Raw genomic sequence first — 13,135 nt, 5'->3', positions numbered from 1 at the left:
CAATGGTATTAGGTTGTAATCCCAATGCATATCCAAACCAAACCTATAAAGAGAAGCAACGTTGATGTAGAAATAGCTCAGAAATGCCGACAGTTTAGTTAATATTCAAATAGTCGAAAATGTCTTTGTCTGTGACCAACACGCATACATACTGTGTACATCCATATAATATACATACATAGATAGAGAGAGAGAGAGAGAGAGAGAGAGAGGGAGAGAGAGAGAGAGAGACATTGGAAATAACACCAGATTATACGTTTTGAACAATAGTAGATTAAGATTTTTGACTAAATGTAATGATAGATGATTGTAAATTGTAGGCCACACCCAAGACTGCATCTAGAGGCAAAACGCAATTCAGTTTCATCTGTTCCCTATTCATGTATCGTCATAAGGACATTTATCGTCAGATATTATACTCCTATCCAGGGTAACTGAAAGTACAATGAAAGTACTGTAGACTACCAGACTTTTAATTTCATTAGTAGCTATCTGTGCTCTTTGAGAACCGACCTTAGTGTTGGTTTAGCTACAAGTGCATGATGGCAGGGGCTACTGAGTCTGCTATATTAACAATTTGTGTATTTAAGAGCACACACACACAAACACACACACACACACACACACACACACACACACACACACACTCTCTCACACACACTCTCTCTCACACACACACACACACACACACACACACACACGTGGATGTTGACAGACATTCTAATTGATTAGGTAAATGTGTTTGTATAGGGTTGTAGTGGGGGAGGCTGAGAAAGGCGTTTGGTGAGGTGACAACCTTCTTGTATGTGTGTGAGTGTGTATCTGCACACATCTTTGTGACTGTGTGTAACAGTTCTATTCGTGCTATTTGTATTAGTATGTGTGTGAATGAGAGTGTATATTTATATATTCCTGTGTGTGTGTCTGTGACTGTGTGTCGGTGTGTGACTGTGTGACTCTTGGTGTGTGAGGTGAGGACCCTCCAGAAGGCCAGGGAGAGTCAGACGCACACACAGCGCTCAGGGGCTTCTCTCTGACAGCACCCATCTGTAGCAGTTATGTAGAGCGTGCCCTTACAAGAGCAAACACACACACACACACACACACGACCACAGACACACAAGGATACGCATACATGTAGACAGATAGAGTCATCACTGTGTGAGCATACAGACTCAGACACCCACGCATCCAGATTCAGGAACTCAGATGTACTTGCATGTGCACCATGCGTACACACACACTGTAAACCTGAACAAGTTCAGAGAACTCAAAACTTTTGATGTAACCGATTACATAAGAAAATTTGAGTACATATATTATTTTTTTTAAGTTAACTTAACTCAAAAATTATACATCGGCTATTCAGATTTTTTGTGTTATCATTTTCATAATTTTTGAGTTCTCTGAACTCATATTATTCCAAAATCGTAAAGGATTTAGCCTCGTCAGATATATGTGTGTTCTCTAGGTCTTTCTCAAACTAGTTATTACGCCCTTACAAGTTTTTGAAAGGGTATCTTCCTTACGTTCCAAGTTCTTGCGCAAGCTCTTACTGTAGAGAGAACTGTCATTGGTCGACCGCCTTCCCCTTTGCCACTGCATTTACATTTACATCTGTGATTTAGCAGACGCTTTTATCCAAAGCGATTGACAAGGAATTTTGCATTTATAGATCATGAGCAGTTTAGGGGTTCACACTTATACACTTGGTAAGGAGGAGTGGGGAATCGAACTAGCAACCTTCCAACCTCTGGATTACTAAACGACTCCTCTACCTTAAGTCTGCTGTGTCCGTCTCTCATCGCAAGAGCTTTGCAATGGTGTTCTCAACGACGTTGATGACGTCAGATACTAACATTTTTTGAGTTATCAGGCAATGTTAACTCAAACAAATACATTCCTATACAATTAAAACGTCTGCACTTGCTCAGAAACTAAATACCAGGTTTTAAGTACTGAATACATAATGTTAATGAGTAAGTAGAACTGTCTGGGTTTACAGTGCATGGACATATTCACCTACAAGCACACACATACACTCACTCAGACAGAGAGAGAGAGAGAGGGGGAGAGAGAGAGGGGGGAGAGAGAGAGAGAAAGAGAAGAGAGAGAAAGAGATACACATCGCAGGCAGTCTGTTCATTATTACATTCTCTTTGTGTAATAGGCAGTCTATGAATAATTATTCATTGTAAGAATGACCCAAGCACTTTCCAGTTGAATGGATCAAACGGATTGATTCATTTTCATGGTGTGATCTAAGTTTAATTTCTACTTTCTCATTTAATGAATCAATCTGACCCACTTTATATTATAATATTATAATATGACAGCTCTTACCTCCTTAACTTTAGCTATTACCTTTTTTACACAGTTTACCAAGCTGCTACTACAACTGTGAAAGATAGACGTTCTCTTAACTGATGGAGGACAGATTCATTAAATTCCTCACTCACCACAAACAGCCCATGCGAAGTGACAGGAAAGGGATCATCATGAATATTTCAACGTTTTGGCCAAGAAAGTTCCAAAAGACCTTCAACAGCTTCTCAAAGTCGTGAAGAGACTAACCTCCTTGTGCCTGACACTTCCCAGCTGTCAGACTCGATCACATACTAGGTCAATCTCACAAAGTCATAGGAAAAACAGAGCAGTAACAATTTTGCACATAACTCTATTTCACATAAGCATTCCTTCTTCAATTTCTAAACTCCACTGCCGGAGTATAGACTATACTGTTATCATATCTTCCTCCAAGCTTTGTGGTAGCATCTCGTGTGTCATTTTGTGAGTTGTAAGTGAGTTTTGATTGGTGATCTATGGCATGTACTAACACACATGTACCTATTCAGTTACATTCAGTCACACACAAACACATACTTGTGATCACACTCAAAAACAGGTATGTATGTATGCAAAGAGATATTTCTGAGCACTGATGAGAGGCACCAGGAGGAGAGTGGTGAGCACAGGAGTGCAGCTGCCATGGTTTTGTGATGGGATGTGATATGTCATGTCCTCCTTGCCTGGTCTTCAAACGTGTAAAACATTCATCACAACTCTCCCCAAACCCAGGCCACATAAAAACGCATCCACTGGGGGGAACCTGATAAATGACCTGACACTGATGCACTGGTGTCTGTGAGTTACCCTGGAGACACTTCACTCTGGCATGAAGATCAAAAATGTCCTCTCCCTCGACAACTAATATGATTCAACTTGAGATGACCCCTCAAAACCTTTCCCAATGTGGCATCCTACTCTATCTGTTGTGTTGCCCAGTCTGTGAAGCCTTGTATTTGGCACTTTGAACCTCAACACTTGTTATTTGTTAAGATGACAGAACAAGGGCAGCCAGAAGAAACTGCAGATACTACTACACTGGATGTTCATTCATCACATTTATGAATTCATTAGAATTAGAACTACTACACCAGGTACCGCTATTCATGATAAAAGGGTGGGAAAATATGCTGATATCAAACTAGATATCATATGCTGAATCGAAATGTGAAGTTTACCTTTGAGTGCTACTGTGTGAACTCATTGTTAGTCTTACTAGTTCTAGAGAAATGGTACCTAATAATTACACTGTTCATAAAAAACTCATTGTTCAGCTATATGCTGCTAAACTGATTTGGTGTCTGTTACTGGGCTTAGGCAAGGATTAATTAACTTCAGCCTGGCAACGCACAGCTAAGCCCCATGTATTACCACTGAGATTGAGGTGTATAAATAGTCAAAATAGTCATCTCTGAGAAAGAAGTGAAATTGCTTTCTTAATAGATCTGTCATTTCATCATAAGGGACTGTGCCAATCCATATTCCTGGCGTGTTGTTATTCACCAAAACCTCTTGTTTGAAGAATGTGTTTAATTGCTTCAGCAACCTGTCTTTAGGACTCTTTACTTAATTATTGTATTCTGCATATTTTTTTGTTTATGTTTCTCTGAAACTGTGACTGTGTGCTGAGAATTTGTAGTCATAGTTGTCTGTTTCCAGTTTTCTAGTCTGTCACATTTAATTTGATAAAACATGTGTGGGAGATAGAGACTCCAGAACAATGTTAAATCCTTTGTTAGTTGAAATAAATACCCAAGGGTCACATCCCTTCCTAAACTTGGTCCATTGCATTTCTTTTACACATTTCTGGACTATCCAAAGCCAACAGCATGCTTCAACAGTAAAGTATTTTTCAAAGGAAAGACAGAAAATACCAACCCGGGGTCCTAAGAAACGATTACTATAGGACAAGTAATGCTGATGCCATGGCTTTTTTTTTAGGATCAAAGCATGGAGACATAATCCAAACCATTTGATTACTTCTTCAAAGGTGTTGCATCTACCACTCTTGTAGATTTATGAGTGTGAGGATGTTTCAGTGAGGGCAGGCTGGGTTATACATGTGCATTGTACAACAAGGAATGGATTCGGTAAAGTCAAATTTAGATTGCATTTATTACTTAAAATTGCCTGAGTACCATAATTGTGGCAGTGATAAAGATAATAACTGCTTGGTGAACAAAGGGGGTGGGGTGCTCTATAGTGAGGGCGCACAAGAGGAGCTGACATCATATTATCACGATTCATGCCTAAACCACTGCGAATCAACAGGCAGATGGAACTTTGTGACTCTGTTCATTCATTATAATTTATGTCACATGTTTCAGTAATGAATGATCAAGACATCTCGCTGCGGTGGGTGGATATGTCGGACACATATGTGTGCGTGGTCCTCCCAGAGCCCTTCCAGCCGTCGTCATTAGCTGGCACATCGGGTTTGTGCGGCCCAGCCCCTCCCCTCCTGCACCTCAAGGCAGCTAACATTAGCCTACTGCACTAGTGTTCGATGCAACTGCCCGCCACGCTACAGCCCACACTTCCCCTCGCTGACATCGTGTTGTGGGGTTGTGTTGTTGTGTACCTAGTTTGCGCTCGGTGAACCACACCGCGATTAGCTCACTGCAAAAACAAACAAAAAAAAAAAAACATATTAATTTGCCTGTGATTGAGCATGCCGGTGTTATTATTTTCTTTTTGAAAAAAGCGTGCATTTGATATTTCACTCATACGTCGACCGCTTGTTTTGAAGAAAGAATGGGGTGCTGTTCCGGACGATGCATGCTGATATTCCTTTGCACTCTTCAACTGGTAAGTCTCAAGATTAGTCGCAAACAGACATAAAAGGCTATAACCAAGTTAATTTCGAATTACCTAAAACATTACACGGTCCATTTTGTATCTATGTATCGGTTACTATGATTTAGTCTCTGTTTTCATATGATGAAGTGAACCTTATTCTGAACATGTATTTGTTATCATCAGCATTGTAGTCTGAAATGTTGGTGACAAACCAATTTAACTAAATATGGATATATATTTTCAAACATGAATAGTCTTGAGTTATTTCGTTATACAACTTTGGTTATTCTCTTTTTTATAGGCCTACTTTAAATCGTAAATTTAAATGAATTTCATTTCAACTGATTGAATAGACATTTAGGTTTAGTATTTCTCATTTCTTTTGTACGAAAAGGAGTGTGTGTTGTATTTTAGAACAATCCTAAAATGTAAATATGGGGTATTTATTCATAAGAGTAGTCTATGATGTCACTAGGAGATGTTGAAGCCACCAAGTGAAGGGTACATACGAGTTAAGGATAGTCTATTCACATTCTGACACAATCTGGGGAACTTTGACCTATAGCCAAATTATTTTAGTGGTATGTATACTAATAACTCCAGTAGAAACTACCCATCTAAAGATATGCCATGTTCTATGTAACTGTTTAAAGATGAATAACAGTATTTTAGTCAATCTGCATCTAGACAATTCTGTTTTAGTCAGGATAGTAGTTTAAAGCTGTTGGCTTAGTATTAAAGCACTCAATGAGCAATCTGGTGTTTTACTGCACAAATACTGTCTACTAATCTTTTTCTTCAAGGATATATAGATCTTCTCCTATGATGGGACCATGCCTATCATGCAGGGTTATTTTTCCTGGCATTTGTATATAAGCTGGTCTCATGGGCTCCACAAACACAGAAGTATACATGCCTGTGTCCCAGTATGCACTGGTGTCAATGTCAATTTCACAGATGAGTTTTGCCTTGATCTGTATTCCACTGTGAATCCACAGAGAGTCTGTTGAACAAGATCTTCTTAATGAGACAAAACTCAACATGATCATAGTAGACACAGTATGGTTGCTCTTTTTCTATAATTCTTGTTTTCATTGAATTGCAAGTGACATGAGACATGCCTTGCACAATGTTTCAAATGTTTCCAGAGCGATCTTGCATTATTTATTGATGATTCTTTTTGAAATATGTATCAGTGACTTTCACGCAAGGCCATGATCATAGCCATCTTCCCATCTATCTAAAGGTCAGTATAGGAAAATGATCAAATGACGCCTCAAGAATATTAAATGACAATGGCATATAGGATCGAGCTCGTAAACTCCTCACCTTGAAGCGTTATGATTATAGCACTGCCCCAACACCCCCCAATCACCATCTCATATCTAGGAATGCTGAACCAAATGGAGTAAATGTGGATTTGCCTCTACATTTGGAGCGTGAAAGAAAGGGCCTGGCTGTGAATTTTTGATCAGAAGGGGAGCTTCTGAGACTGTGATGCAAAGCAGCCATAGTGTTATGGATAGAGAAGGGGAGGGGTGTGGAGTGGGGGAAGGGGGTGCATGTCTGTGTGGGGCTGGTGAGGATGTCTTTATTCGAGGGGGAGGGGTGGTAACCAGGCAGGGGCTGGGAGACTGATTTTATCACCATGCTGCAGAGTGCATCATGAAAGGGAGGCAAGAGAAGCTATCCCACACACCCCCATCACTCCATTCCCACACCCTGTCCCGCCCCCTTTGACTGATTGAGCAGAGGCAGCCTCACCGTAGAACGCTCATCACCCCGGTCAGGCGCTCCCTGACATGCATTGTTCCCCCTTGGGTCTGTTACCTTGACAACCCGGAGTGAGAACCTTGCATGTGGAAAAAAAATAGAGGCAGAGGGTTTGTTGCCTCTTTCAGGAGGGGGATTCTCTGTTATCATTGTCTTCAGGTCAAAGGTGCCACTGTCTGTCATAGCGTGATGATAGTTCGTAGCCACTGGGGCATTGTCTGCTGTAGGAATGTGGTTTGAGCAAATGAATAGTGGTAAATTCATAAGTATGGCAAAGCTGAGTGTGTGCTAACCTGTTCCACCTTCTCTCTCTCTCTCTCTCTCTCTCTCTCTCTCTCTCTCTCTCTCTCTCTCTCTCTCTCGCTCTTTTTCTCTTACTCTCTCGGTCTTTCACCTCCAGATAACAGCAGTGGAGAGACAAGTGTTTGATTTCCTGGGTTACCAATGGGCTCCGATCTTGGTGAATTTCTTGCACATCATTGTTGTCATCCTAGGCCTGTTTGGAACCATTCAGTATCGCCCCCGCTATGTTGTGCTTGTGAGTACCATTTCATTTTGATCAGATTAATAATGTATGCTTTGAGCTGCCTGACCATGGTTCAGCTAGGAAAACAATTCTGCCAAATCTGTCGCAGATCTTCACTATAAGTATAATACTATGGACACCAATATTTGGAAGTCTAATATGATAGGCTAGTTAGGGAAAGCACAACATAATGCTTCAGTTCTTTAGTTGTTCTAGGAAGAAACATTAATTTCATGAGCACCAAACCATGCAGTGGAATGGACTTAGGCTATGACCTGCTATTTCTTATGTGTAATTTATGAAGAGGGGGGAATATAGAGGACAGGGTTTTTCTTCAACAGAGCATAGAAGAATTCAGTGGTGGCAGTGAACTTGACCCCAATCATGCAAAGCAAAACGTAGCCGCTCACAAAGGCAAACCATTCTAACTCATTTTAATGGCTTTTTTGGTCTAGTCCACTTCCAATTGTATTAATTTAGTAGGAGTACACTGCATGATAGGGTTAGGTAACCTTTAAATTACTTCAGAAAATAATGTATGATTGTCAGAATGCATACCTGAATAAGAATGTGTTCATTGACACACTTGAAACCCATGGAATATTTGTCTTTGTTCGAATCCTCTGAGGGTCTGTAAGGTGGTCCGACTCTGTGAACTCTTAGCTTTTGCATAATTTTTCTACAGAAAGGTCCTTAGATTTGGTCTGAATTACCTCAGAGTTACACAACACCCAAGAACCTTCAGATATTCTTTCAATGTCTTCTCTTCATGGAGGTTTTAAATTCTGTTCTGTTCATCCTCCAGTATTTAACATGGACTGTGCTGTGGGTCGGCTGGAACATATTTGTGTGTTGCCTCTACCTTGACCTGGGAGGCCTTTCAAAGGTAAGAGATTTCAATGTGCAAATACATAAAGCATTCACTCAAGGCCTCAGTATTTCCTTCTAGAATGTACAGCATACACCAATTTTAACGGCAACATAAAAAGTCAATTCTTTAATTAAATTAGTAAATTGAACATTTACTAATTTCTCTCATTTACTTTTTCTACTTTCGTTCCTGGCCTTCCTTTTATACTTGTCCTTCCTCTACCTCACTCTCTCTATCCCGGTCATATCAACGGCTACCCTCCTGTCTACCCCCCTGCACCTGTTTCCTTCCCATACCCAACAGCTTAAAAGCCCCACCCACCAAATAGTGGGGTAACAGCTGGTGGCATGCATCATCTGTTGACCTGATGGCTTTTATGAATGAGCTTTTCGCCTGACCTAGATATGGCCACACATGTGCTTGTTGTATTAATAGGGGGTGAGCAGTAGGTTATGGATATGAACCAATAATAGGTAATGACTCAACAACATTATTAAAGAGAAATAGTATGTGTATACTCAGTGAGGAAAGCACTGCAAATATTTAATTGATAAAGGGGTTTTAAGAGAAGCCATAGTCATGGGATGTCTTTTTGTGGCTTAAAAATTGTGACCCACTGTTTTATACACTATCATCACACTGACATACATTTGACTAACAGAACCAAGCTACCTTGAGCTGTGCCGTTTCACTTCGAAACCCACACACAGGCTGCAAACAACAAACCAACTGCTGATCAGATATTTTACCTCATGGTTGGATAACGTTTGCATTGCTCATGCTGTGAGTTTGAGATCACTACGTTCACTTTAACTTACATACACTACATGACTCTGTGTCATTTCAGGACAGTAACTACCTCTCTCTGGGAGTGTCCTCTCAGTCCTCCTGGTGGAGAGAGAACGCCCCGGGATGTGACGATAGAGACCTCCCTGCCACTAGGTGGCAGAGTCTGGAGAGCCCGGCACTGATCTCGTCTCTGGGTTGCATGCTGGAGTATCAGTACATAGAGGTTCTGCACAGTGCCCTGCAGCTTTTCATCTCTGTAAGTACTTAAGGGAAAAGAAAATCTAAAGACATGGAGTTATTTATACTGTAAATGTGCATAAAGATGAACAGTTGCTCTCACAGACACATACACATGTGCACACACATGCACAGACATACACCTCAATGCACATCCAAATATATGAAATACATATCACACATATACACACACATGCCCACAGATAGTGCCGTTTGAGTCCCAAAATCACGTGCCATTCTCCAGTGCATGCTCAGCATAGGACCAGTATGCACAGTGCATTTATATTCTTAGCACAAAGAGCACAGACATGGTCAAGGTGTGTACTCATTTCAACATGTATTCTATTTGAAGGCTAGTACACCTGTATGTCTTGTATGTACGAGAATCAGAGAGCAGTTTCCATGGTGATGCTACATTACTTTTGGTCTTGTGTGTGTGTGTGTGTGTGTGTGTGTGTGTGTGTGTGTGTCTGTCTACAGCTTCTGGGATTTGTATATGCCTGCTACGTGATCAGTGTCTTCAATGAAGAGGAGGACACATGTAAGTGACCTTTTCTTTATTAGTCTCTCTCTCTCTCTTCCTCTATAACGTCTCTTCCTGTCCTTGTATTTGTATTTGTATTTCTGTTGTGTCTGTCTCTCTGTTTCTGTCTCTCACTCAAGCAGTCCCTTTACATGCTTGCTTCTATCTCCCTTCTTTGCTACACTCTGATTCATAATGCTGAATGCTTAAGATTATCATTTCACTTCCCTAACATAGCCCTTATTTCAGTCAGTCATATTGCCTTTTATTTCATCAGTTTTGTATTCGCATTTGCTTTTGGGTTTCAGTTGATTTCATTGGGGGATTTGATCAGTTCCCTGTCTTGCATGGCAATGAGAAAGCATCCCATCTCTTTCTTTAGTACTCACTTTTATGTAAGTACTCCTACTGTCCATTCACACACAACTTGGTCTTGTATTTAATTCGAATTGCCTTTTGATGTTTCAGATCTATTTTTTCCTATATTTTTTTCAGATCTCTACAAATGAAGCATCAGTCAGCCTTTCAAGGCAAAAGACAGGACAGACTGATTAAAGGGATTACAGTAACAAAAAAAAAAGATGCATTGCTCATCATATGAGTGGTTTTAAGGCAGACGACATATGGTGGTGACCACTCACTCCTCTATCTTCACTCATATTTACCCAGTACATAGAAAAAGGATGTTGATGGCAGCAGTCCAGACAGAGGAATCATTTTGCATCGAATTGTGAATTCAAATTCAGCCAGTGTGCGGGCATTTATGATTGCCCAACACTGGACTACAAAATGTGTGCAGATGCAAGAACCCCAGAAGGCAGACTTTAAACTTTTCGCTGCATGTTTGAGTTATCTCTGAGAGTAATGGCTGTGGCAGAATATGGGGAAGGATGCCCATCTCCGCTCCTGATTTACCATGAGCATTTTCAAATTAAGCCATTTTACACAACACTTCTGTATCTGGGTCCCGAGGCTTAGCCTTTTGGCCTTTGAATGGGAGCATGAGTCATGCACAGAAAGATGACAAAAAGCCATAACTAGAGCTGAGTCTCTGTGAAGAGTACTCTGCCAGACTCTCTGTCGAGGTGGGATTCTCAATGCTAGATTCAGTAAGTAGGGCAGCAACTTAAACAGCATCTATCTTTTCATAATTAATGAACACTAAATTCTGGTTGAGTACATGGATGCAAATGTTTCTCTGTGTATGAGTGTGTGTGTGTGTGTGTGTGTGTGTGTGTGTGTGTGTGTGTGTGTGTGTGTGTGTGTGTGTGTGTGTGTGCCTGCCTGTCTTAGTGACTTTTGAGTGAGTGACATATTAAAGCACACACAGGATATGTTGTAAATAACACCATGTGAATGATCACTTGTGAAAGTGAGTTATGGTATAGTGAACCCTATGGTGTGTTCAACACTGCCACCTAGTGACAGCATGTGAAAATATTTTCTATGATTGTTCTGTGCCAAAGGGCAAATAATCACATTTTTCCATTTCCCAACATACATACTGTTCCCAAAGAGATCAGAAATGACTGTATTAAGTCTTTAGGTGGAAGTCAGACAGGGCTTATGAAATAAAAGAATGGAGTAATCAGTGTAGTCTGAGTGTATCCCATAAGAATTGAGGAAAAGGTACATTGCTGAAAACTCTGAGTCTATATGATCCAATCGCCCTCATCTATCTTCTCTTGCACCATCTGAAAAATGGTCTGATGCAGTTCATCTCATTCAAACGTGTTATCCCATGTGCCAAGAGAGGGTCATTTGTGTCCTTGAAGAATGTGGAAATAACTGACTGTATGTAACCCACACTGTTCTTGTAAACTGTTGATGTAGACCTACTGTGATATTCATGTTTTTGTGTGTTAAAAGGAAAAAGCAAATAAATCAAATGTTGATGTCAGTTATTACCTTTGTTATATGGCTTTGGGGAAACCGAAACACTGAAACACTTGATATGGTTTATTTCAGATATTATTTACAACTTCAGATATGTAAGAATTATTAACAACACACATGATGCTACTGTGGTTTTTAAGCTGCAGGTTAAAATGGCTGAAACCCCTATATACCTGTCATGTGCCCATATGGGGTGGTCAACATACAGGTGCAGAGCTTTTTCTGTGCTAGGGCGCACAACCTACAAGGTAATATGTTTTATGACATCTTCTCTGCAGTCTTTGCTCCGTGTTTAAATCTTGTGGCTGAACACTGAGAAATGCTGCCCTTTGCGATTTCCTGTACCCTTACCGCATTATTGAAACAGCCCACCAATGGAGTAATCTGTCAAAACTGTGAAATTCAGTGATTTTATGAAGGTGAGCAAGTCCTAAGCTTGCAAAAACTTCAGGCAGCAAAACTTATATCTGTTATATATATATATATTATATATATATATATATATATATATATATATATATATTATATATATATACTGTATGTATATATATATATATATATATATATATATATATATGACTGTGAAATTCAACTGCCTAACGTAACTGTACTCACACAAAATCCAAGCCTAGCTTAATCCAAGTACAAAAAGTTATTTAACTTAGTAGCAATATGGGTCTTTGAACTTCAAACATAATGGTAAAATCTGTTCCCCTATTAAGATGTATTTCATCTTTAATGTAAACCTCTTCAATCTGAATGCACACATACAGCCGCGGAAAAAATTAAGAGACCACTTCAAAATTATCAGTTTCTCTGGTTTTACTATTTATTGGTATGTGTTAAAGTAAAATGTACATTTTTGTTTTATTCTATAACCTACTGGCAACATTCCTACCAAATTTCAAATACAAATATTGTCATTTAGATCATTTATTTGCAGAAAAATGACAATTGGTCAAAATAGCAAAAAAGATGCAGTGTCTTCAGATCTCGAATAATGCAAAGAAAACAAGCTCATATTCATTTTCAAACTACACAATACTAATGCTTTAACTTAGGAAGAGTTCAGAAATCAATATTGGGTGGAATAACCTTGATTTAAAATCACAACTTTCATGTGTCTTGGCATGCTCTCCACCAGTCTTTCACATTGCCGTTGGGTGACTTTATGCTACTCCTGGCGCAAGAATTCAAGCAGCTCGGCTTCTTTTCATGGCTTGTGACCATCCATCTTCCTCTTGATCACATTTCAGAGGTTTTTTATGGGATTCAGGTCTCGAATTTGGGCTGGCCATGACAGGGTCCTGATCTGGTGGTACTCCATCCACACCTTTACTGGCCTGGCTGTGTGGCATGGAGCATTGCCCTGCTG

At 39.9% G+C, this 13,135-nt stretch overlaps 1 protein-coding gene across 1 annotated transcript; it reads left to right on the top strand.

The window, feature by feature from the left end:
• Positions 1-5,041: 5,041 nt before the first annotated feature.
• Positions 5,042-10,406, top strand: nkain5 (sodium/potassium transporting ATPase interacting 5). The gene is made up of 7 exons (XM_080853995.1): positions 5,042-5,154; positions 7,319-7,456; positions 8,250-8,330; positions 9,163-9,360; positions 9,822-9,882; positions 10,173-10,259; positions 10,360-10,406. The coding sequence occupies exons 1-6, from the start codon at positions 5,101-5,103 to the stop codon at positions 10,244-10,246; spliced, it is 606 nt and encodes a 201-aa protein (XP_080710121.1). The 5' UTR covers positions 5,042-5,100; the 3' UTR covers positions 10,247-10,259; positions 10,360-10,406.
• The last annotated feature ends 2,729 nt before the right edge of the window (positions 10,407-13,135 follow it).

This window comes from Sprattus sprattus (genome assembly GCF_963457725.1).
Source record: "Sprattus sprattus genome assembly, chromosome: 16".
Lineage (NCBI taxonomy): Eukaryota > Metazoa > Chordata > Actinopteri > Clupeiformes > Clupeidae > Sprattus > Sprattus sprattus.
Note: the sequence above shows the minus strand (reverse complement) of the source record. Positions and strands in the feature narration are given on the sequence as shown.

Excerpts from the sequence above, each read along its gene's own strand:
- nkain5 (XM_080853995.1), top strand. The coding sequence starts at position 5,101 with ATGGGGTGCTGTTCCGGACGATGCATGCTGATATTCCTTTGCACTCTT. Across the intron at positions 5,155-7,318 it reads TCCTTTGCACTCTTCAACTG|ATAACAGCAGTGGAGAGACA; the intron begins GTAAGTCTCAAG and ends TTTCACCTCCAG. Across the intron at positions 9,883-10,172 it reads CAATGAAGAGGAGGACACAT|TTGATTTCATTGGGGGATTT; the intron begins GTAAGTGACCTT and ends TTTGGGTTTCAG.